Consider the following 24,805-nt stretch of genomic DNA (forward strand, 5'->3'; position numbering starts at 1 on the left):
TCAGTCTGCGGTCTTACCTCTACCAGCTGGGTGATTGCAGTGAGCAGTGACCATGGAGAAAATGGTGGTGAGGAGCAACACACACAGCACATCCACAATGAACGAGGGATGGGGTGGAGGTTAAGTAAAAGGATGATGGGGGGGGGAGACAAGGAGGTGGTTTTGAGGATGGAGTTGGGGGGTAAAGATAGTGGACACCGTGCAGGTGGAGGAAGAGAAGAAGTGAGACATGGAGTGGTTTGAAGGGGGTGGAGAAACAATACAGTGAGTTGAGTCAGTCATGCATACAGTACAGTACAGTGTCAGCAGCAACATGACTTCATGATGTCTCATGAGATGAAGAGCAAAGAAAAAGTTACAATAACGTGTATTAACATGTTACCGAACACATGTAACAGGATATAAACGTGTTACCGAGTAAAATCACATGTAACAGGATATAAACATGTTACCGAACACATGTAACGGGATATAAACGTGTTACCGAGTAAAATCACACGTAACAGGATATAAACATGTTACCGAACACATGTAACAGGATATAAACGTGTTACCGAGTAAAATCACACGTAACAGGATATAAACATGTTACCGAACACATGTAACAGGATATAAACGTGTTACCGAGTAAAATCACACGTAACAGGATATAAACATGTTACCGAACACATGTAACAGGATATAAACGTGTTACCGAGTAAAATCACACGTAACAGGATATAAACATGTTACCGAACACATGTAACAGGATATAAACGTGTTACCGAGTAAAATCACACGTAACAGGATATAAACATGTTACCGAACACATGTAACAGGATATAAACGTGTTACCGAGTAAAATCACACGTAACAGGATATAAACATGTTACCGAACACATGTAACAGGATATAAACGTGTTACCAAGTAAAAACACAGAGTAAGAAAACTTTAACAGACTTAATAAACTACATAAATTCTTGTTAGATTACAGTTAGCAACATAAAAACAAAACCACAAACAGAAACCTCGTGCAGTTCAGTAATCGTATCAGATTCTTCGTTTATGAGAGCTGCAGAGTAACTAAACTGTGTTTGTAAACCTCGGCATCTCAGACCCAGGTTCACCTGTGACGTACCTGTGCTGACTGGGACACTGCCTCGTCCAGCGCCGTAGCGCGACCTTTCACCTCCTCCTTTATAGCCAGGTAGCGCCTCTCGGAGTCGGTGTAGCGCTGGATCACTGTCGCCCCCTCCTGTAGGCTGAGCTTGGCCATCTGGGGTCCAATCTTCATCAGCTTGTCGATGTGGGGCTTGTGCTCTGCAATAGACTCTCTGAGGAGCTGGAGGGGAAAATAAAATCACTAAACATGAGTTTACAGTTTAGTTCGTAGCTGCAACGAGAGGAAAGACGCTTAAAGAGGTAGAACCGGGTCTCATCTGGTAGAACCGTACCCTCATCTGGTCCTGCTGCAGGCGGAGAGCATCTGTGTCGATAGCGGGAGGTGGAAGCTGGGTGATGAGGGTTTCAGTCTCACCCAACCACGGCTCCAGTTCCTCGTAGGTCTCCCAGAACCGAGCCACCAGAACCTGAGCCTGCTCCAGAGCCGAGAACCGCTCAGTGTGGCTCTGACTCACCACATCATAACGAGTACTCAGGGAGTCGGTCTTCACCTGAGGAGGGAACGGAGGACATTCAGAAACTGCACAACTCTCGACTCATCATCGAAATAGGCGGCGGGGGACTCGCCATCAGAGCGTCCTTCTGGGTGTCGCTGCAGGCCTCCAGGATGTCGTCTCTGGTGCTGAGGAGCTGATCCACGGCGTCTTTGTGCCGGATGATGTCGATGTTGAAGGCCCTCTGCACCTGCAGCTGAGCCACGGTCACATCGGGCTCCAGGCTCAGGGGGCCCAGAGAGGCCAACTTACGCTCCGTCTCCCCGACCCAGGCGAGCTCCGCCTCCACCGCCTCCTCATACTGAAGGGACGAGTTCATGGTCAACAAACCGAGCCACAAATACAACGGAAACCTGAACTGTTCAACCGGCTCTGCTGCCCGCAGTACCTGCTGCGACCTCTGGATGGCAGCTTGCACCAGCTGCACCCTCTGAGTGATGGTCTCGTCGGCATGTCGGTAGCGCTGGTTGGCGTCGGCGACGAGGCGGTCCAGGCCTTCTCGGGCTCGCCACGGCACCAGATCCAGCAGGGCGTTTCCCACCTCGTTCACCGTGTCCAACACCAGGCGCTTCTCTGCGGACACCTTCTTCAGCTCCTGCAACATCACATCACATCACATTACGGTCATTCTGCAGACGCTTTCATCCAAAGCCACTTACAATAAGTGTGTTCCACATCGGTAGGCAAAAGAACTTCAGGTCACAAAAAATCCTAAGTGCATGTCCTTCCAAAACCAAACAGCTAAGAGCATAACTAGTGCTAGAGTAAGTGCGGTAAGTTAGGTGAGACCGATGTCTTCAGAAAACCTCTTTTTACGTCCCTCAGTTTCTCTGATCAGGGATCTGAATGTTAAAAGCTGAACGCCGACAAAACAACATTTTCAATAGCCGTTTCCACAAGAAATCTGGGTTTCCATGGCAACTCCATGTGGGGGTTGATACTGGAATGCTGAAAATGTCATTAAGAGACCAGAAGTGTCATTAAAAAAAGCCTTTTAAACAGCAAAAACTCTTTGTAGCCTTTTATATCACGAGTAAAAGACTTTTACACTTTTTAACCTGCTCACGTGCGCTACGGTGCATTGAAGTTAATGATTGTATCAAACTGTTCACCAAATGGAGACATTTTTAAATCCATTTCTTTTTTTTCTTTTCTCATGTGTCTATGCATGAAATCTGCATGATATCTTTTAACTTATCTGGACTGTTGCTTGTTTTTAAATTAATTTAAATTATTCTATTTGTTTCTCTTTATATTCTTTTATGTATTTTAATGCTTCTTCCACTCCCTGCTGCAATGCTTTTATTTTATGTGAAGCACTTTGAATTGTTTTGTACATGAAATGTGCTATACAAATACATTTGATTTGATTTGACTGTAAAAGGCACGGTTTTCCTTGCTTTCCATGCACACTGCATGCACAGACTTTAAATATTGAGCTCGTAGACGCGTCCTTTATTTGGCAGCCAGGAGAAAATGGAGCAATTTGATGCTGAGTTTAAGGAAACAACAAAATTCCAACGTCACTAAATGAGTCGGCTTCTTCCTCGTCTTTTCTTGCACATTTAAAAGAAAACTCTCCTGTAATATGAGTTACGTTCACATCTACAGAGTAAATTTTACGTGGAGGATTCATTCAGTCTCATCACAGAGAGCAGAAATAAACCTTCAGCTCAGGGAGCGGGTGAAAAACTACTAACAACCATAACCTCCTCAGATTCCTCCCACCTTCTGTCTCTCCTGGTAGGCAGGCGTGGCGTCGGGCTCCATGTTGTTAAGCTCCGCCTCCACGCCGTCCAGCCACCGGTTGATGTCGTCGTGGGCGCTGGCGAACCTCGTGGCCAGCTGCAGCGCCTGCTCCAGCGTGCGGAGCGCCTTGCTGCTGCCCGCCGTCATCTCGGCGTAGCGAGACTTGATCCCGTCCAGCTTCTCCTGGATCAGCAGAACCTCCTCGCCTGCAGGAGGAGACGCGGGTCAGATCAGGAGCCGCGCCTACGTTGGAGCAGAAACTGAAAGAGCTGAAAGTGTTCATCACCTGTGGTCTGTTTGAGTAAAGCTTGTCCGTTCTTGATGGCCTGGTCCACAGTTTTCTTCCTGCTCAGGATCTCTTCATTCAAAGACTGAGGGATGAGAAACAGTCAGCGTTTACACTTAAAAAACCTGAATCATCTCATAAAGTCAATCAGATTTAACAGGTTATTCCTGCTGTTTCTCTTCTTCTGTCTAGTTGAATGAATGAATGAATGAGTTTATTTAAAGGACAGCATGCAATACCATAAATCATTGCTATTTCATGAACAACAACAACAATAAGATTTAGCAGGAGCGGGATGGGGTAAGGAGTACAATTATTATCATTTTTTTCCTTTCTTTATTTAAAAAAAAACAACCTAATTACCAGTGGGTCTATTTTAATCATTTTAATTAGTTCATTTCCGAATTATACATTTTGATCAATATTTTATTTAAAAAAAAGTCTTTAAGAAGCCTGATTAAAATATATATAAAATAAATAAATAGGAAATAAGAAAAAGAAATTATCAGTGGGAGCACGTCTGTTTTAATAGTAGGTGCATTTTAATTTGTTTGGTGAAATCTTTGATGTTTATGCAGGAGTTTATGTGTGGGGGGAGGTCATTCTTTTACAGCTTTATATAAGAAGCAGTTTTGTGCAAAAGCGCTTTTTCTTTTTGGGATGGTGCAATTTCCCTGAAGAACTATTCTGGTTGTTCTTACTGTACGTTCTGAGGCAGGCTGGATGAACTGCTTGAGTGGAGGTGGTGCATCTCCGTGTAGTATTTTGAATATGAGGGTCAGGTTTGATAGCTTTGATAGATGGCTAATGTCTAATCTCGCACTGTTTTAGGACGGGCACAGATGTGATATGATTTGGGCTTCTTTGCCAGTATTTTTATTGCTTGCTTGTAAACTGATTTTAGGAGTTTAATAGTTGTTATGCTAGCTTGGAACCAACTCGTTGTACAGTAAATGAAGCGGGATAGAATCATTGCATCATAGAATGTTATTGCTGCTTCTCGGGAGAGTGAGTTTCTGATATGTTTAAAAGTGACCAGGCTGTATTTGATACCATTTGTCATTTTCTTAATGTGTTTACGAAAGTTTAGGTTGGAATCTAGGATAACACCGAGGTATTTAGTCTCTTATGTCACATTGATGGTCTCCCCCCGTACTGTGACTACCGGGTGGTGGCTTAGCCTCGTTTTGGAAAAGAAAAAGGAGACTGTTTTTCCAACGTTTAGTGCTAGGCGGGAGGAGTCCAACCAGTTGGCGATGTTAGGGTTTCTGCCACAGTAGTAGCATCTTTGCCGCTCTGTCTCTCGGGGGCAATTAGCTCAGCCGTGTTCGTACCAGAGTGTGTTTGTGCTGCTCGCCCAGCAGCTGGGGCTGGTAGCTCTGTACGGAGACCTGAGCCAGCCTCTGAGCCACCTCAGCCAGCCAGTTCAGCACCTCCACCTCATCCTCCCCAAACAGCTGGGCGTTGGCCAGCGCCTGCTCCAGCAGGCCGGCCCGTCGGGAGCTCCAGTCGGCGAGCTCAGAGTGACCCGACCTCACCGTCCCCACGCGCTCGCGTAGCCAATCCCGATCGGCTTCGCAGCTGAGCGGGGTCAGCGATTGGCTGAGGGACTCGAGGTGGTCAACCTCGGCTTCCCGGGAGGACACGTCCTCTTGGAATGCCTGGGAAGCGTGCATGTGTGTGTGTGTGTGTGTGTGTGTGTGTGTGATGTGGAGAGAAGTGAGAAAGGAGAGCAAAACAACAGAAAGCAGATGGATAAAAACTCAAAAGCATGCAGGTGATAAATCTGGGATAAAAATGAAGAACAAACATTAAGAGATGACTGAATGAAACTTAAAGAACTTAAAAAAGGAAACATGAATAAATAATAAAAGGCTGATGTATGTTTGGGTGGCAGACGTGTGCTGTGGGGTCATCGTTTGGCTCGTTTCCAGTTTAAAACGTGAAGAAGTAAAGGTCATCAAAGGCTGCGGCTCCATCAGGATGAACGCTTAATAAAACCTCTGACAGTTCCCCGCCCGGGCCCGGTCGGACGGTACCTTGTGCTTGATGATCTGCTGGGTGATTTTAGCCGCCTGAGTTCCCATCGGCTCGGCAGAGCTCAGCCGTCTCTCGGTGGCGCTCAACCACTCCCCCAGCGGCTCCAAGGCTTCGTGGAACTGAAGAGCCAGAACCTGCAGCTCCTCCAACTGCCTCTGCCTGTGGGGGGAGGGGTGACAAAGACAGATGAGGAGCAGAAGGAGCACCGCCATTGCTGCTTTGGCGCTTTTACCGCCTTTGTTTTTGTTTGCATCCCTGTGTTGTATCATCGAGCTCTTTTGTATCAAACGTGCGTTTAATCCCAGATAACTGAGCTTAAAAGCGTCCTGCAGAGCTCTTAAAAAACAAAGTATTCTCGTTTCAATGCCAAGAAAAGCTTATTGTGCACAGAGTGTGTGGATTCTGCAGTCATGGAGGACAGAGTAATACATTCCAGAGACATGACTGACATGCATGTTATCAGGCTTCAGTGAATATCATGACGCAGACACATCGTGTGTCTTGAATGTGCGTTTTTCCTGTGGTGCACAGAGGAGCACAGTAAGGCAGTAACAAAGTCAGCCTACTATCACCTTAAGAATATATAAAGGTTAAAGGATCTGATATGTCAGCAGGACCTGGAAAAACTAGTCCATGCATTCATCTTCAGTCGGCTTGATTACTGTAACAGCATCTTTACAGGTCGACCTAAAAACTGCAGCTTATTCAGAACTCTGCTGCTCGAGTCCTCACTGAGACCAAAGAAGTGGAGCACATCAGTCCAGCTGTGAGGTCTTTACACCAGCTGGCTGTCCATCAGAGGATAGACTTTAAAGTTCTGATGCTGCTCTATAAAGCTCTGAATGGTCCAGGACCAGAATGCATCAGTGACCTCCTGACCCAGTATGAACCTTCCAGACCCCTCGGGTCATCTGGATCCGGTCTTCTATCAGTTCCCAGAGTCAGAACCAGACATGGAGAAGCTGCATTCAGCTTCTATGCTCCACATGTCTGGAACAAACTCCAGAAAGCCTCAGATCAGCTGGAACACTCAGTGTGTTTAAGTCCAGGCTGAAGACACACCTATTTTCAGCTGCGTTTCAATTCAATTCAATTCAAAATTTATTTACATAGCACATTAAAACAATCTCAGCTGACCAAAGTGCTTCACAACAGCATCTGCATCACAAGACAGTCATCAATAAAAGCAATAAGAATGACTTCAACACAGATAAAAAAATCAAATTTAAGATAAAATTAGCAATAAAATAACAATAACAGTAACGATAAAAGTAGCAAGCCAAGGTAAACTCCATTTCAGCTAGTGGAAGGTCAGGGAAAAGAGATGTGTTTTCAGTCTGGATTTGAACTGGCCTAAAGACTGATAGCATCTGAATAAAGCTCCAAATCTGAAGCTTGAGTTTCAAAACTTAATCACATTTTAACTCCTGATTGTATCTGTTGTTCTTATTTCTTTCTTTTTTGTTTAAGATTTAAATCATGCTGTTTATTTCTACTGTTTTAATGTTGTAAAGCACTTTAAATCACCTTGTTGTTGGATTGTGCTGCACAGATAAACTTGCCTTGCCTCTGGAATTACTCGCAGACCACAGAAACCAGCAGTAATGACTGCATACTTCTGTAAAAACAGACGTGTTTAACAGTGCAGCTCGAAAATGAAACGAGAGAGAACAGGAAACAACCGGCAGATGACACGAGGCTGCGGTTCACCACAGATCAGACCTGTTCAGGCTTTCTGAACAGGATGAAATCAGACTCCACAGAACAAAACTCCACCGTGGGGTTAGGATCACGTTTCTGCAGCTCGTGCAAAGTTCTCCGATCAGATAAAAGATTGGCCAAACATCCGAATTCAACCGTGTGGTAGGCGGATCTTACCTGCCGCTGGCCTTGTCCAGCAGCTCAGACCATCTCTCTGACAGACTCTGGAGCTGAGTCTGGATCTTTTCCCGGTCCTGGGTGTCCGCTGTGGCTGCGATCCTCTCTCCTTCGGCACGGATCATCTCCACAGTCGGCCTGCGGTCATCTAACAACCTCTGCAGCAGCTGAAGGACAGAAAAAAAGAGACATTTTGATGGCTGCGCCTCAGGCTGAGGAGGAAGATCTTCACCGGATTCCTTCTTAGATCTTTCTAATACCAGCGGAGGAGCTAAACCAACCGGTGCTTAAAGTCTCCTCCAGGCTTCATGAAACTCAGCCTGGTAGTTCTGGAGTAATCCTGCTCACAAACAGCCTCCTACAAGCATTTATCTAGATGTTTCCGTCTGATCCAAACCTGCAAGCTCATCCTTCATGTCTGCAAAATGACACGTTTACAATCCTGATAAAACCAAATCAGTGATAAAAAACTAACAGAAACGAATAATTTGCTTTAAAACAGCAGGAGTTTCTCTGTCAGTGCTTCCTCTCTCCAAATAACTTGGTTTTTAAATAATAAAATATAAATATAACATAAATATTTCATATATATAAATATATTTAAATATATATATATATATATATATATATATATTATTCTTTTTTAATGTTTACTTTTCTTTCTGAACCGAAGGACGGATGACGGATGGAAACGTGTGTGTGCAGCGCTCACATGTGCACAAACACAGGAAATGCATGTTGGATAAACAAGGAAACGTGTGTGTGTGTGTGTGTGTGTGTGTGTGTGTTTGAAAACAATACAAGTCGGCCGTACATGTGTGTGTCTGTTTTTATGCCAGTTTGACTGGCAGACGGTCGGCTGATGGGGTCGGACGCCAGGCAGACGGCTCATTGACTGTGTGTGTGTGTGTGTTTTAATCAAACCTGCCTGATACACACAAACATTGCTTTCCACAATACAGTCCAAAATGTATTTTATGGAGAAAAGCTGGCAGCAGAAGTCAAAGATTTGGGACTTCTTATGGAACTTTCCGGCTGAATATTCCCTGGAATCTTTTGTTGTGTCTGTGCCGAGCTGAACTGGTGGTAAATGAGTTTCCCCCGAGCGGAATAACAAACCATATCTGCTGTTATCTCAAAAAGAGAAGTTAAGACATAAGTGTGTTTAATGGAGCCGTGTTCAAAGGGAAAACATCGGTCACTTATTGGGCCGTAAAGATGTTGGAACTCCTTCCGAGCTGGAAGATTAAAGAGGTTTCATCCAGTTTCTGTTGTCCTCCTACCTTCTGCTCTTGGATTTGGGCCTTGACCACGCGGTATTCGGCGGATGGAGGCTTCTGATTGGCCACCAGTTCCTCCGTGTCGCTCAGCCAGCTAAGCAGAGGCTCCAGAGCATCCTGGAACTTCCCACAATGCAACAGGGCCTCCTGCAGCTGGGCGATCCGCTCTGCCACCTGAGGACGGAAGACACAAACACACATAAATATAAAGGTAATCTGTAATATCTTACAGTGACACACCATAAATAACTCATTTAAAGAGGAAAAAAGTCAAAATATCAGCGACAACCTCAACAAAGACCAACATAAAGACACCCTTCAAGGTTTTCACTACATATATATATTAGGGCTGGGCAACGATTAAAATGTTTAATCTAATTAATCGCATTATTTCCATGATTAATCACGATTAATCGCATTTGTACGCAAAATCCAAAAATGAATCCAAAAGTAGTGTATAGCTTTTAGCATTTAGTTTTATTTTAAATGTGCTGCCATATGAATGAAAGTGCCATAACATTTGTTGTGCAAACACACTTTTAACATCAGCATCTTTCTGTAGTTTTTATGTAGAAGCCTCGCTCCACTGTCTGTTTCCTTGAATGACTTGCTGCTATCAGTTGTGTGTTTTGCCTTTAAGTGATATTTTAGACTGGAACTACTACGGCGAGAAGACAATTCAACTTGGCTGTGTTTACAGGCATTGGCCAAGTTTTAAGCTGTTGGTGCAACCATAAAACTTAATCAGGAGCTGGTGAGTTGCATCATTTGAGCGGTCAGCTGACGTGGTTCAGTAACCATCTGCGTGTCCACAGCGTGCAGCTACACGGTCGGACATGCGTCCAGTGACTTCTGGTGAACACACTTCCGTGACCTCGAGGGAAAAGGTCAGGAGAGATGCGAAGGAGAGCCTGAAACCTTCGTAGACAAATGTTTATCTCTGTGGCCCGATTTGTTCTAACAAGGAAGGATAGAACCGAATCTGCCGCCTGGGGCCGAGGAGCCAGCACCAGGTCAGGTGACCAGGTGACCTTCAGTGGCGTTTGAGCTCCTTATCGTCTCTAATACAGAAGACTTCTGGGTGTCGCACACATTTATGTGGATTCGGACACCTTTTACAGTCTAAACTCGATGTTTTAGTTACTTAAAGCATTCAGAAAACTGTAAAACGTGTCACTCTGAGGCTCCTGCAGGGTTGGAGTCGTACCCGCTTGTTGAGCGAGTTCCATCTCAGGTTGGTGGTCTCCAGGTCGTGCTCCAGCGCCTGGGTGTCAGTGTGCTTGGCGGCGCTCTGGATCAGACCCTGACCCACCGCGTTGACGTGCTGCAGCTTCGGCTGAATGCGCTCCACCTGCTCTCGCTCCACCGCCTGAGAGGAGAAGAAGAAGAAGAAGAAGAAAGACAAAGAGAGGCTGTGAATGGCTTCTTGTGTCGGGGTTGAGAGAAGAAAGGAGTCAGTGTAACAAACGTGGAGGTGGACTGCGTCACTTTATGTACCTACACTGAGAGGCAGCTGGACCCCGGAGAATGGAAGACAGACAGAGGGATGTGCAAAGATTACAGAGGAGTGGGAGACAGGAAGGGAACTGGGAAAACGAGGGTGGAGGAGGGGGAGACGGGGGATTATGGGGATTAGACGTTTAGGCGAGTGAGGGGCTGTTTGGAAAAGGCTGAGTCGACACACACGGACGAGTCCAACCTCCACTTAAACACACGTTTATGGAGTATGCACACACAACTTCGCCTGTCTGGACACATTACTCACGCATGCACGTCGCAGCGCGGCGCCGGAGCCATCTTGTGACAACAGAGGCAGCTGTCCGGCGCTAAAGACAACCAGACTCAGCTCCGCTGGCTGAGAAACAGCGAGCGGCGGCCAACGCCGCTCCCGTCTCAGAGCACAACTGTAGCCACACACAGTAAGTCCGGTCCACGGCACCATCTGCGCTTCACCGGGGGAGGCGGAACAGGTCTGGAGCGTTTAAGAGCGCCCAACTGGATCTAAAACTGACCCACGGATCCAAAGAATCCAGTTTTCTCAACAGAAGTTATTCACTGTCATATAATCTGGGCTAAAGGTAATTATAGAGCTACGTTCATCCATTTTACACACGAAAGATTAACCACACGGTCCAATCTCCAACTCTGAAGTGAAAATCTCATCCTGGTTTGGTTTAACGGTTCCTTTCAGCTGGTCTCACTGAGAGAAAAACACCCCTGAACCAACAGCTAATGCACTGAAACTCTATCCCATAATTTACTAAATTCACAGAACATGTTTCACAATTTCACGCCAGTCCACCAACAGCCTGGCTGACGGAACGCTGCAGGACCACAAAGAAAATGTATGAAATCCTATTGAGTTTGGGGTCTGCAGCAGAGTGGGGGGGTCTGAAAACACTGAGGAGTCCAGAGAGGGAAGAATCAGGGCTGCTGGTGGTTTGTGATGCTGCGGCAGCCAAACGGCCACACAATGAGTCACACACACATTGGATTGTGGTAAAGTCCAGGCTTTTGGGAAAATAACACAAAGGGGGGGGGGGGAGGTTTGGAACGGGGTGTAATGGAGGAAAAATCCTGCACACAATCACACACAAGAGAAAAACTCTGAGAAGTATTGTGGTTTTTTTTAATTTTCTTAACAAAATGTTAAAAATGTACAGATCTGTTCAGAGATCCTGATCCAACTCACTTTATGTTTCCCTTCTGAGGAGTCTGAGCAACAGTTCTCCAGCTTTCTGATGGCCTTTCAGTTTTTCTTTGGACATTTCCCCCTCAGTTTCAGTCCTTTTTTCTTTGTTAAGCCACTTAACTCTGACCTATGAACCATTCAGGCAGGAAAAAGGCTCCTAACTCAAGGGATGAACCAGTGTTGTGTCCACACAGAACAGACAACTTAGCAAAGAAGCCATTTTAAACTGGATCTTCAGGCACTTTGTTCCCAGCAGCCTGTCACAGAGACACATCATTTGTTCCCATTTCTTTAGCTGCATGTGTGAAAAACAGCAAAGATAACACAGTCTGACAGACAGAAAACAGGATTTCTGCAGCAACAAGGTGATTCCCAAAGAGCTGTTAGCTGAAAACTTGGCATATCTCAGCATGGTGTGCAGTGTGTCCTTAAAACATTTGAGGAAACTGGACAAGTGGAGGACAGAAGAAGAAGTGTCAGGCCTAAAGAACTATCTACAGCAGATGAACAGGATCTGAAAGTGATGTCCTTAAGAAAGAGGAAAAAATCCAGCAAAGACCTGACACAGGAGCTGAGAGATGCATCTGGACCTTCAGCTGATCCATCTGCTGTTGGCCCAAGCCTCATCAGAAATGGGCTCCATGGAAGGGTGGCTGTCAAGAAGCCGTTCTTAAGGAAGGGAAACAGGGAGAAAAGGCTGAGCTGTGCCAAAGGACACAAGAAGCGGGCTGAAAATCAGTGGCAGCAGGTCTGATGGAGGGATGAATCCTCCCCAGAGCCCGGAGCTCAACATTACTGAAGCAGGGTGGGATCATGTTGGCAGAGAACGGAACAAAAGGCAGCCCACATCCAAAGAAGAGCTTTGGGATGTCCTTCAAGAAGCCTGGAGAACTATTCCTGAAGACTCCTTAAAGAAAGGACAGAAAGCTCGTCTGAGAGGGTTCAGGCTGTGTTGGAGGAGAAAGGAGCTCAGAGCAGATATTCACTTTAAAGCTCTGTTTCTGCCTCATTTACTGTATTTATGTTAATGTTTGAACATGTTTCAGTAAATCACTGCAGTTATTTCCTGTTTTCCAGGTAATATTCCAGGTAAATGAGGGATGAATCGAGGCCTTTGTCAGTATGTGACATCATTTTCTGTCTTTAATAAACAGTCCTCTAACAGATCAGCAGAGGAACCAACACTCGAGTCCATGAGTCAGAGCTCAGCAGAGCAGACCGTCTCAACATTTCAGAAAGTTAAACTTAAAGTTAAACCTTTATTTTCACCACAATAACAGAACCAAACCAAACGTGAAACGGAATAACGAACTCATCAGAACACCAACAAAGCTATTTCAGATCTGAGCGCCTTTCTTTTTACTGCTCCCAACATATTCAGCTGCTTTTTACTGCTTTGAAAGCCTTTCATTATGTTATTTTACAGGTTTCTGCTCATCTGGTTTAAATATGGCATCAAACTCCAGTTTCTCCACGCTCTGCCACAGAGGTGAACCTTTGTGTGCCGAACCGAGTGAATTAAACATGAATGATCGGCTCGTGTGTGTGCGCTCTGTCCTGTTTGGACGCAGCTGTGTTGCAGGGCGTCATAGCTGCGAGGAACAGGAAGTCTGCCGTCCAGAACAACAATGACTACAGCCATGACCCACTCCACCCTGCACCTCATCCTGGTGTGTGTGTGTGTTTCAGATATGGTGGAACGGAGAAGGAAAACAAACAGAGTACAAATGCTCTGGGATGTATAGAAACGTGCTGCAGGCTGCGTTCTCTCTGGTTTTTCTGTCTTTTCTTTGTCCCTCCGTGTCTCTTTCAGCCACCCTCTGCAGCTCAGAGTGTAAACCAGTAAACCAGAGTTCTGGAAAAAGTCCCACATACTTGTCATTCTTCTCCACCTCAGCCAGCAAGCAGCAAAACACGCACACACTCAGCTATCACCACCACCCTGTCCTCCTCTTCCTCACGTCCTCCCTCTTTCCTTCAATCCTTTCCGTCTTCCTACTCAACCTCTCCATCTGGACCGCACACCCACACCGGCTTCCTCGCCGGTAAAAACACCGGATGGAAGCAGAGCTCGGGAGGAGACAGGTCGGCCTGAATAACCGGCTGGTGTGATGTCTGTCAGACGAAATGTCAGTCATTTCTGTAAGTTCTGGGACGGGAAAACCATTTAAAAACATGGAAGAAAGAGATGAAAATGAGCTGAAGTGTCGTCCTGGGGCAGAGCTTGGATAAGGTGACCCACAGGGCATGCACGATGTCTGCCATCTTAGATTGGACAGTAAATCCAACGAGTCTCAGTTTTCTTACAACAATGAGTCCAGTTGCAATAACAACACCAGTGAGGGATGGAGCTGAAAAGCTTGCTGAATGGTCAGGATTTTATCGTGAAGCAACGGCGTAGCTGTCGCCTCGTTGGGAAAAAGGGGACGTTTCGCTTGTAAGAAGAGAAGCTGCAGCTCCACAAAGTGCTTCCAGAGTCACACTTTCCTCACATCGGCACGTTTTGACACAAAGATTCACACCAAGCGAACAAACATGCAGCATAGTGTCAAATAAAATGGTGGCAGCCAGAAGCTGCAGCTCAAACGCTTTTAAACAGAAGCTGAGAAAAACGAGTGCAGTGGTTATCACAGGTCAAACACAGCGCTGTTATTCATCTGTCTAATAACACAATCTGTCAGATTATTCTGCTTCCGCCGGGTTTAATGTTGGGAGGCTTTAATAAACTAACGCACCAGCGTGTTGAGCTGCCACCAGATAAAGGGAAAGCATCACACGTTTTTATTCATCAACGCCTGATGTGTTTTAAAAAGAACACCCGTGTCACTTTTAAAAAAAATCCGCTCATTTAATTAATCAGAACAACGCAGGAGTAGCTTGATCAGGTTTGGGCTCAAATGTCAATGAGTGACATTAACTCTGTCAAACTAGGCCACAAGCACTTAAAAATCAGTGAAACAGCAAAGAATCTCATATTAAAATGAGTTTATTTAAGGCCTGATGAGAGTTCAGGGCCTTAAATTAAAGCAGCATCCATCATGCTGGTGTTGAGCAACGTGCACACAAAGCGTGCACCTCTAAGGTCAGCCACACTGCCTGGAGTTGAGAGAAATAAGCACTCTCTGTGGGTCCATCAACGGAAGATAAACGCTGGTTTTTCTTCACCGCACTCTATATTTAGCCGCCACAGGCTAAGCTAATAAGGCTGAACTGTGCTGGTGGCGCGGGCCCAAAACATCACTCAAGGACAATCAATTCCTTAATCAGGACAGATGAGGAGCACGTTGGCTCTTTATGTGCACACAGAGCAGAACTAATGTGGATGAAGGAACACTGCTGCTCAAAAACCAAGAAAACAGGAGCGTTCTCCAACTTCTCATCAAACTCTTAAAGCTTATCGGCCCGACCCTTTCAGTTTTACCCCACAGCTCCTCCTCTCTTCCTGCCTTTCAACCCTCGTCCTTCCTCAGTCGCTGCTTTCCCTTTTAGTGGAACAAGGAACGGGGGAGGAAGGAAGGAGAAGAAGAAGTCTTCCAAACTAAGTGGAGAAAACTGTGCAAGCTTTGTTTCTGAGTAAACGTCTGGATGAGGAGGGGTTCATAGTTTCAGTGCCACCACCAGATTCAAATCGGATGCAAATGTCGGTGCGTTTAAAAGATGTCGGCTGGAAGCGTCCCGTCCACCTGTCCTGCTCTTTGTTGTGCCGCCTGCTTTCATTTCTCCTCTGCCTTCATTCGCCTGATTAAAGCACTTAGTTCATCTTTTGCAAATCAATTCCTTTTGATGCAGAGAGGGAGAGAGAAACGGCCGATTCTCACAGGATTTCAGAGCTCCGCTGTCCTGTTGACGGGTGTGGGCCAAAAACATGACCGCTGAGAAAACATTTGATGCACTTTTCACATGTTAAACACGCCTACATCCAGCTCCAGCTGTAAAACAGTGTTTTCTTCCTTTCATGCTGCTCTGCGTACACAGAGCAACGCCCCGTCTCCCTCTCACCGCCATCTTTTGGCCGGTTCATCCCGGAGGCGGATGTTCAGCATCATAGCATCAATCAAATCAAATGTAAGAAGCCACCAAATTGTCTCTGTTCCTGCTTAAAATGGAGGACAGTTTGTGCAGATTTAAGTCTCAAGTCACAGGATGTGTCCCGAAACGTAAGATTTCGATGATTTAAGACCGTTTTCAGAGCATCAGTCTGTGCTTTAGGTCTCCTCGCCTCAGCTCATCAAACAGCCTGCAGAGTCAGTCCATCTGTCTGTCTGTCTGTCTGATTGTGGGACACTCGTACACACTGTGCTTTACAATGAGCTCCATGCTAATCCAGCGGCCTTCTGCTGGTGTCCGTCTGTTACGGTCTCACCGAGGCCTCGTGTGGAACTACAAGGTGCTTCCTGGTGAAAACAACCGCTTCCTCTGATTAGCCGAGGAAAAAAAAGCCTTTTTCTGTCTGCTTCTTTGTTTTTCTAAACTCTGTCAGCTCGTCCCAACTGTTCTGTCTTCCCCACGTTTGCCACAGCATCCCTTTAAATCAGTGATACTCACTATTGTTTTCACCAGAGCCACATTGGCAGAGCAAAATCAAGGGAAGAGCCACTTTTACCACAACATACTAAAGTCCCCTTTTGCAAATATGCATTTCTACATATAAAACATCCCACAAAAAAACAAACAACACACCCAATACATTTTCAATTCAGACCACATTTACCTTTAATACTGGGATGAGCGGAAGCTGGCGTGCATGTCCTTGACTTTCTTCATGTTGTATTTGTAGTTTGTTGTTGTAATCATAGTGAGACATTCAAGATGAGCATGGTTTTTGTGCTGGTTTTTGCCCTTTTTTAATTAAAAACTGATCCATGGTGCCTGCATCTCGCGGTACACCCGACGTTTGCCTCTCTCTTCATGCTGATTTTCGTTTGGTTTTTGTGCTGTTTTTTGTTCTTTTGTAATTAAAAACCGGCTAAAGGAGCTAGCGTGCACTGCGGTCAACTGTGAGGTGGTTTAAGCGGGCTGCGTTGCCAGGTTTAACAGAGCCCCCTTTAGGAAACACCATTAAGCCTTATTTAATACTTAATAAAATACTTAATACTACAAAAACGCAAATACTTAATACTGTGCAGTATTTGCTGTGTGTTATTTGAAAAAATGTATTGTTATTGTTACCATATTGTTATAAGCTACTATGCGAGTGCGAGCCACCAATTAAATCTTGAGGAGCCGCGCAATGAGTATCTCTGCTTTAAAACAAATCCCTCCAAATGAAAAGCTGCACAGAGAAGTCCAGCCCTGGGCTAACAGAGCGTTAGCCGCGGCACATTCTTATCTGATATCTAAGTTTATATTCCCCAGACGACTTCACACGCTGGTGTAATCACGCTGGCAGAGGCGGCCCCTCTCCAGTCGCAGGGAGCCACAGTGTTTACCTCTCACCTCCTTATCTGAGCAACAAAACCACCCGAGCATGGAGGAGCGGAGGGGGGAGGAGGGGGAGGACAGAAGGAGAGTGGGAGGCGACGCGTGAATACAGGAGATTTCAACACACAACAAAACCAGAGTCAAAATTCCCTAATCGTCATCCCCGATTGGCTACTTTAAAGAAAACAAAGGAGCCAGTGTTCCCCCGGCAGTGCACGGCGTCCGTGATGTGCACACTGACAGAGATTCTCACTGCGTCGCTCAGATCTCAGAGTCGGATTGCAAAAACTAAAAGCCAAAGAAGTCGTTCATCTGTGCAAGAAAAAGAGAAGAAATCAAGTTTTTTTTGTTTTAACTCGTCGTGATCTGATGGCTTTGGAATACAGACGTGTCACTGCTTTCCTGAAAGCCTCGATGTCACCGTGCAGTTCTGTGCGTCAACGAAAAAACCTTTTGTTGCTTTGAGGAGCAAAGACTCTGACGAGGCACAGATGCAAAACAAGGTGAATTATGTCATTCCTTTGGGGGCGGAGCTTTTGAGCATGTTCCAGCCCCCAAAAATAAGGAATTAATTTAGGAAGAAGAAGAAGAAAAAGAAGTAGAAGAAACACTGCTGATACAACAGGCCTAAAAAGAGTGAATCCTGGACAGTGAAACTCTCTTCACTGGTTTTACTCTGTCTTCAATCAAACACTCACACTGAGGATTCTAGGTAAAAAACAACTGGTTTATGAGAAAGAAGAAGTAAGAGCAATGGCAAAGGAAGAAGCCATTCGTTTGGGTTAATTTCCGCCTTAAAAGACGTGTTTGAACACAGAGGTTCGAGTGGCTTTAAACCCTCTTTCCTTTGCATATCCTCCTTCTTTTCCCCTCCATGTTTCACCTCATCTCATCAGCACCGTCCAGCTGGAACTCTCCACACGACACCTGATTGCATTAAGCTGAAGCCAGAGAGAGCAGACGTTGACTGATAACAGAGGCAGAAACTATAATCGGTTCCTCTCCTCAACAAACGCACGACGACACACTCCACAGACACACGCGTAAACCGACGCCGGGCAGCGAGAACGAGCCGTGACTGACGCCTCCCGATGGAAACCATAACGTAATAAAAGATGCAAACAGATCAGATCATCAGCATGAGCTCAGCGGCCACGCAAACCGCACGCTGCTCATCCCTGATGTTTACATCTTTCATTCATTTATTTTAGTATTATTAGTGTTTTAAATTATATAGCTGTTGTATGTCTTTTAATTTATTCTTTTAATTTTTCCAGCAGCAAACATGTCGTCGTTACAGCTCATCAGAACTGAATTAAGAGCCTGAGACCAATAAGAACGCAGCTTTGGTCCACTTAGATGCAGCTCACACATTTCAGGGAAAGACTCGAGCTGAATGCTGAAAGTCGTTGAGATTCCTCTGTTACAAGCTATCCTTGAAGTGTTTATAGAGCGTCCGCCCCCCCATTGCACGGCAGTAACCTTGTGTACACAGCAACACTGATTACATTCTCCTATCTGCCCAAACAGAACCGGGCCCAGCACACGACTTCATGTGGAAACACTCTCAACTCCAACAATGGAAGCACTCCAGCTAAGTTTGAAACTCTAATCAGGCTGCAGGCGCACACCGTTTGGCCTTTTTTTTTCACACAAAAGAACACGAGACCAGTTCCAAATATGTGCGTGCACATCAGCCCCGACCCCCGTCCAAACAGCCGCCCTGAGGGCAGCTTCCCATAAGTAGCTGCCCCTCCTCTCAGCATCATATTGCAATAATCTAAAGCCCCACTACTGAAAGACAACTAGCTAATTATGGCGTCTGCATAACTTAAACCCCCCCATACATTTTCCATGCGATGTCAACAGCAGTTATTCTCAACTCTCTGCTACCTGACCCACTTCTTTGCCTCCATGCGCTCACATGTGCACACTGAACATATTTGTTGCTAAAAACAGACTTTTTTTTGTTCTTCGGCTTCCAATCCTCCCCTGAATGAACCAGCATGACTGCGGGTTCATTTCAGTGAACGCAACAGTTGCATTTAATCAGTCTATTCTAAAACATCACATATGGATCATTATGTGATGTTTTATAGCTATATACTGCTTCTCATATATAGCTATAAAAGAATGGAATGAACTCCCCCAACACATAAAGTCCTGCATACAAATCAAAGATTTCACCAAACAAATTAAAATGCACCTACTATTAAAACAGACGTGCTCCCACTGATAATTGTTTTTTTTTTTTTTTAAATCAAGCTTCTTAAAGACTTTTTTAAATAAAATATTAAATAAAATATGAATCAAAAATGTATAATTCGGAAATGAACAAATTAAAATGATTAAAATAAAATAGACCCACTGGTAATTAGGTTGTTTTTTTAAATAAAGAAAGGAAAAAAATTATAATAATTGTGCTCCTTACCCCATCCCCCTTTAAGGAGTACGGATGGAAAATAGCACTCCTGCTAAATCCAATGTAACCATCTTGTTGTTGTTTATGAAATGGCAATGATTTATGGTATTGCATGCTGTCCTATAAATAAACTCATTCATTCATTCATTCATTCATTCATAATATAGAATAATTAGTTATTCAAACATCTGGATAGAATATAAGCGTACCTCTAAACGCTGTAATTCAGTCGGTTCGTTCTCCGCCTTAGAGCTCCGATCTGACTCTAAGAGGGCGTCTGTGGGACAAGCCGTGGCCCCTGGTTCCGTGGCCCCTGGTTCCGTGGCCCCTGGTTCCGTGGCCCCTGGTTGGGGCACCAGGCTGGTCTCTGGCTCTGTGAACAGGCTCTGCAGCAGGCCCGGCTCCAGCTGGTCCCAGTCCTGGTCTCTGGACCCGACTGGAGGAAAATCCAGGGTGGAGCCGTCGGACTCCCAGTCACTGTCGCCCGTCATGGAGCCCAGGACGAACTCCACCCCATCCACCCCAGATTGGGTCCCTTCGGAGTACGAGTCCAAGTCCAGCTCCTGGGTGTCCTCGCAGGCTGAGCCCACGTCCGAGGGGCCGGGCTGGGGCCGCTCAGGTGCTGCCATGTAAACAAAGCTGTCAGCAGAAATGAAGCATCCCTCCTCCTCCTCTGGGTCCTGGCAGCCGGGGGGTTTGGGGACAGGACTGGGAGGAATGGAGTCCCCCAATGGAGAGGGGGGGCAGTCATTGGGGTGCTGGGGAGGGGCCGACACGGCCAGGTAAACAAAGCTATCTGAAATCACAAAGGCCTCCGAGTCTTTGGAGTCCAAACCGGCCCCACAGGAGTCCGATTTAGAAGCTGAGTCTGGTGTGGGGGGGCCGAGCATCTCTTCTGCTATAGTTTCTGGATTTGGGGCTCGTTCAGGCGAGTCCACACCTACGTTCTGAGCCTCGGACCCAAAGGAGGTTCCTCCTACAGAAGGCTCGCTGGAGTCGGAGCAGGCGGGCTCTTCTGGACAGGAAGTCTGAGCATCAACATCCGGCGTACATTCACGGTCCAGTTCTGTTTCAGCCATGTGCCGAGGCTCAGGGGAGTCGTCCACCAGAGCGTCCTCGCTGCAGTCCAAGCTCGGCTCAGATTGGTCATACACATCCCACTCTGTTCCCAACTCCTCTCTCAGGGCTCCCTCGTCCCGCTCAGCATCCCCCCCCCTCTGCTCCGCCTCCTCAGCGTACGGGTTCAGGGGGCTATGAGACGGCGAGGAGGCTGCGCCGCTGTCCAGGTCCGCTTCAGCCTGCGGGGGTCTCCCGTGTTCACGGTTACCGAGTCCAGCTCCGTCCGGTTGGGACACGTGGACCCCGCTGGAGTCCGACTCCAGCTGCTGGCCCAGAGCAGAGTCCGTCGGGCAACTCGTGTCCTCCTCCTCCACCTTCGCCTCGTCCTCGTTAAAGTCAAAGTCACATTCTTCATCGATGAAACCGTGCTCCTTTTTATGGTCTCGAACTTTCATCAAGTCGGATTCTCTGATCTTTTCTATGCCGTCGGAGAGAGTTGGACTGGAGTTTTCTGAAGTTTGCTCCGAGTCAGGTGCGACGCCGTTGGGCTCTGCAGAGTTAACTGCATCCAGAGGAAGAGTCCCCCAGCCGGTCTTTGCTTCCTCCTCTCCTTCCTCCTCCTCCTGCAGACAGGGAAGCGAGTAGGGGTCGCAGACTGGCTCGGGGTCTGCGCTCATCTCCTCGCCCTCTTCGCACTGCCTCTCCAGCTCTAAGAAGAGGTCGTCTGACTCGGCACATGAGCTGGGGCAGGGTGAGGCGCTGGGGGCCCCGGGGCCTCCGAACCCTGTAGGGGGAGTCAACACCGGCCAGTGGCCAGAAGACCCCGATAAATACCATTTTTCTGACTCCAGTGTCTCCTTGTCCCATGTTTGGTTGCTTATCTCCCTGTTCTCTAATTTAAGAACAGCCTCCCACTCCCTTTCCTCTCGCAGAGCTCTCTCCTCCTCTGCTAAATCCCGTTCTGTTTTCCAGGCCTCCTCCTCCTCACTTATTTTCGAACAATCTCCCTGCTCGTCCTCCTCCAGCTCCTCCAGTATCCTGCGCTCGTCCTCCTCAAATTTGAGCTCAGATGCTGTGCGTTCCCTGAGCTCGCCGCCCTGAGCGCCCCATCCAAGAAGCCCCTCTTCGTCCCCCTCGTGGCTGACGCAGGGGGAGAGGGGCAGACCTCCGTACACCAACCCCTCTTCCTCCTTCAGGAAGGGAGATGGGGGGTCCAACAGATACATCGACTCCTCATCTGTGTTGTTGTCCTCGCCCAAAAGGGGAGGCAGAGGGGGCAGCACAGGAAAGTTGTGTCTCAGGCCCACCGGGGTCCTTTTCCCTGTGGTTATGCTGCGGGGCCAGGTGCGGGCTTTGGTGGGGGGGCAGAATACAGGCTTTGGTGGAATGAGAGGGGCGCTGTCTCCCTGGTCCTGCTCAAAAAGAGGCGAATCCCTCTCAGAATCGGAGCTTTTAACGGCCTCAAACGTCTCCTCGGGGATGAGCCTGATGGAGGCTTTGGAGGAGCTGGCGGTCCGTCGGTGCTCCTCTCTTTTTCTGTCTGCTTGTCGAGACGCAGCGGCACTTTGCTGCGGCGTGCTGCCACACACCTGGGGGGCGTGAGCCTGGCCAAAGGCGGGTAAGTGTTCCCGTGAAGGAGACGGCACACGAGTCTGCTTCTGCTGCTTCTGCAGCAGAGGGTGAACCTGCTTGTGCCGGCTGAGAGGATGCTGCTGCAGAGGCGGCGCCGGGCTCAAAGTGGGCGTCAACGCAGGCGAGGCGCAGACGGTGGGAGTGTGGGGTGCAGACGATAAGGGGGAGGGGGTATAAGGAGGTAAGGAGGGCGTGGGGGAGGTCGGGGTGGGTGGAGGGAGCTGCTGGAGGAGAGACAGAGGGATCCCTGCTCCGGACAAACGCTTCTCTGCTCCTTCCATACACGAGAACTCAAGTCTTTCTGCAAACTCGGGAAAACTCGGAGGCATGAAAGCTTTCCACGATCGCCGGTTTGGATTATCCTTCTTATCGCCCCCCTGATGCCGCCTCTTGACGACTGCGGCCACCCCACCGACTCCAGATGAGGACGGAGCGATGGACAAACCTGAGCCGATGACACCGAGCGGCGGCGACATGATCTGGGGATCCCCGGTTAGCTTTAAGGCGTCGAAGATCACCCTCTCGTCCAGTTTCTTAACTCCTCCGGCGGTGTCTGGACCTCTGGAGACAAACACGCCACCTAAGTCGGCGCCGATGGTGCCGTTGCTGGATATAGTGCTTCCCTCTCCCCTCACCTCCCCGCCGGAGCCCAGCGTGCTCCTGGAAGGTTGGCACAGTTTGCTCCCTTGGTCGATCTGCTCGTTGATGCGCATGGTGTCATAGATGGATCTCTGGGGGACGTAGCAGTCCTCTATGTACGCCTCGTCCTCGTCCCCTTTCCCGAGGCAGCGAGGGCTCTGCCTCAGGCAGTCGGGGCGGCTCAGGGGCTTCCCCATCCCGTCCAAAAGAAACGAGACGAAAAACAGTCTTTGTCTTTGTGGAGAATGACGTCCTTTATCTTTAACAGTCTCCGGTCGGATAATCCACAGAATGAGACAGTCCACGTGGCTGCATTCAGCAAATCCTCCAGGGTTCACATTCTAGAAAACATCATCATCCACAGGATCACTTCCACTCTGCTATGTCACTTCAACAGTGGAGCATTTCCTCGGTCTTTCTGAGATGCTGTGTGGCATCAGCGAGGGAGTGAGTGGAACAGCCCCCCCCTTCGGCACCATATTAATCACCAGCGCTGTTTATTTTAAAGGAGAGACGTGGAGGCATGAGCACGGGGAAAGGACGAGTCACACCCCCCCACGCCTGAGGAGTCCAGAGTCCAGGAGAAGTGGAGCCGTGCAGGTAACATCCCTTTGTTTCACTTCCCTCTCCGTCATATTTCACAACAACAACAGTAACTCATGTCTCAGGCTCCCGTTCTCCTCCTCTCCTGCATCCTTCCGTCCTCTCAGGCCTCCTTTCTTCAGTGTGGCGCGACAGGAAAAGCCAGCGAGTGCTTGGACAGCTTCAGCCGTTGCAGTTGGAGGCAGGCGGGGAAGTGTAAAAGTCTCCTTTTAAGGTGAGAAAACCCACTCCGGCTTATATAAAAGAAAGGCTGCGTGGGGTGAAACGAACGAGCGGAAAAGGTACTTTTTCCTTCTTCTGGTTCTTGCAGAAAACGTGACGATAAATGAAAAATAAAAACACAGAAAATGTCTTTTCCTCAGAGACAAAGAGGGAAAAACAAACTGAAGAGATGCTGGTGATGAAGTTTTCAGCTGTTTCTCTCTTTCAATCCGACACTTCCATCACAAAAGATGTTCAAACATGGTCCAGCTTTTTAAGAAAAAGGTTGAATCAGAACAAAGAGACAAACAATCCCCATCAATGCCCCAGTTCCTTCCTTTTATCCTGCTCTCTTTCTCTCATCCACAGCTCCAGGGGAGAGGTGGTACAGTGGGTTGAAAGCAGGTTGGCTCTTGGAGGGGCTGAGGCAGGAGTAAAAGAGGGCATCGGGGGGGTAGACAGAAGAAAAGGGGGGGAGGGCTGGGGGTCCCGGGCCGGCCAGGCGAGCAGCGAGTGGTGGGACTGTATCCAGAGGGCAAAGTCCCAGACGGCCCCTGCAGCTCCAGTCCAGGCAAGGGTCTTCTTCCCCCGTGTGACCAGCAGACGATCCAGGACTCGCTCTGTCTTTGCAGCCCTTTCTCCTCCCGACTCAAACAAAGTGCCACGCAATCCCAGCGCTGCTCCTCTCCGTGAAAAGTCTTTGCTTTCTCTCCCCGTCGCTGCTCTGCACCGGTTCACAGCTGAAATGGTTTGCAGCTGCTAAAAAAATCTCCCTCTTTTCCTCTCACTCTCGCTGCTCCCCCCTCACATCCCCTCTCTCTCTCTCTCTCTGGAGCTCCCTCCCCCTGCTCGCTCGCTGGCTCGCTGTTTGTGTTTGAATTCAGCTCCGTTTGTTCTGTTTCCTGCAACTGGTATTAAAACACAGGAAGTGCTCCAATCATGCCGGTTTCCTCTCTGCCGGGAAAAAAAAAAAAAGGAAAAAAATGACGGGAGGGCGAGACAGAGGAGAGAGAAAAAGAGGCAAGGTGCGAAGAGGGAGGATTTTTACACATTAGCAAAAAAAATGTGCAGCCAATTATTCCACGCTGGGCAGCAAGCGACAATCTGCCATAAAAAACTGTCTCCCAGTGAATAAAGGAGGTAAAAAAGCTTTAATATCTGATAATTTCCCCCAGATGAGAGGCTGCTTCAGGCAGGCGGCAGATAACAGAGCAGCTCTTTACCACTGCGTGCCACAGATGCCAGGT

The 24,805-nt window shown here is 47.6% G+C and overlaps 1 protein-coding gene across 21 annotated transcripts in view; it reads right to left on the reverse strand.

The window, feature by feature from the left end:
- macf1a (microtubule actin crosslinking factor 1a) overlaps nucleotides 1-24,805 on the reverse strand; it is a 286,863-nt gene that overhangs the window by 28,382 nt on the left and 233,676 nt on the right. For 18 of the 21 annotated variants that reach the window (XM_075449489.1, XM_075449487.1, XM_075449480.1 and 15 more), the window contains 11 exons: nucleotides 10,097-10,258; nucleotides 8,893-9,063; nucleotides 7,610-7,776; nucleotides 5,731-5,890; nucleotides 5,026-5,352; nucleotides 3,692-3,776; nucleotides 3,385-3,611; nucleotides 2,045-2,251; nucleotides 1,730-1,957; nucleotides 1,435-1,653; nucleotides 1,119-1,322 (listed from right to left, as the gene is read on the reverse strand). In XM_075449489.1, the coding sequence (XP_075305604.1) occupies nucleotides 1,119-1,322; nucleotides 1,435-1,653; nucleotides 1,730-1,957; nucleotides 2,045-2,251; nucleotides 3,385-3,611; nucleotides 3,692-3,776; nucleotides 5,026-5,352; nucleotides 5,731-5,890; nucleotides 7,610-7,776; nucleotides 8,893-9,063; nucleotides 10,097-10,258 (2,157 nt within the window). The remainder of the gene's footprint in view (nucleotides 1-1,118; nucleotides 1,323-1,434; nucleotides 1,654-1,729; nucleotides 1,958-2,044; nucleotides 2,252-3,384; nucleotides 3,612-3,691; nucleotides 3,777-5,025; nucleotides 5,353-5,730; nucleotides 5,891-7,609; nucleotides 7,777-8,892; nucleotides 9,064-10,096; nucleotides 10,259-24,805) is intronic. The other 3 variants (XM_075449488.1, XM_075449490.1, XM_075449478.1) reach the window with 1 other exon arrangement.

The sequence above is a fragment of the Odontesthes bonariensis genome, chromosome 18, assembly GCF_027942865.1.
Source record: "Odontesthes bonariensis isolate fOdoBon6 chromosome 18, fOdoBon6.hap1, whole genome shotgun sequence".
In the NCBI taxonomy this organism is placed as follows: Eukaryota; Metazoa; Chordata; class Actinopteri; order Atheriniformes; family Atherinopsidae; genus Odontesthes; species Odontesthes bonariensis.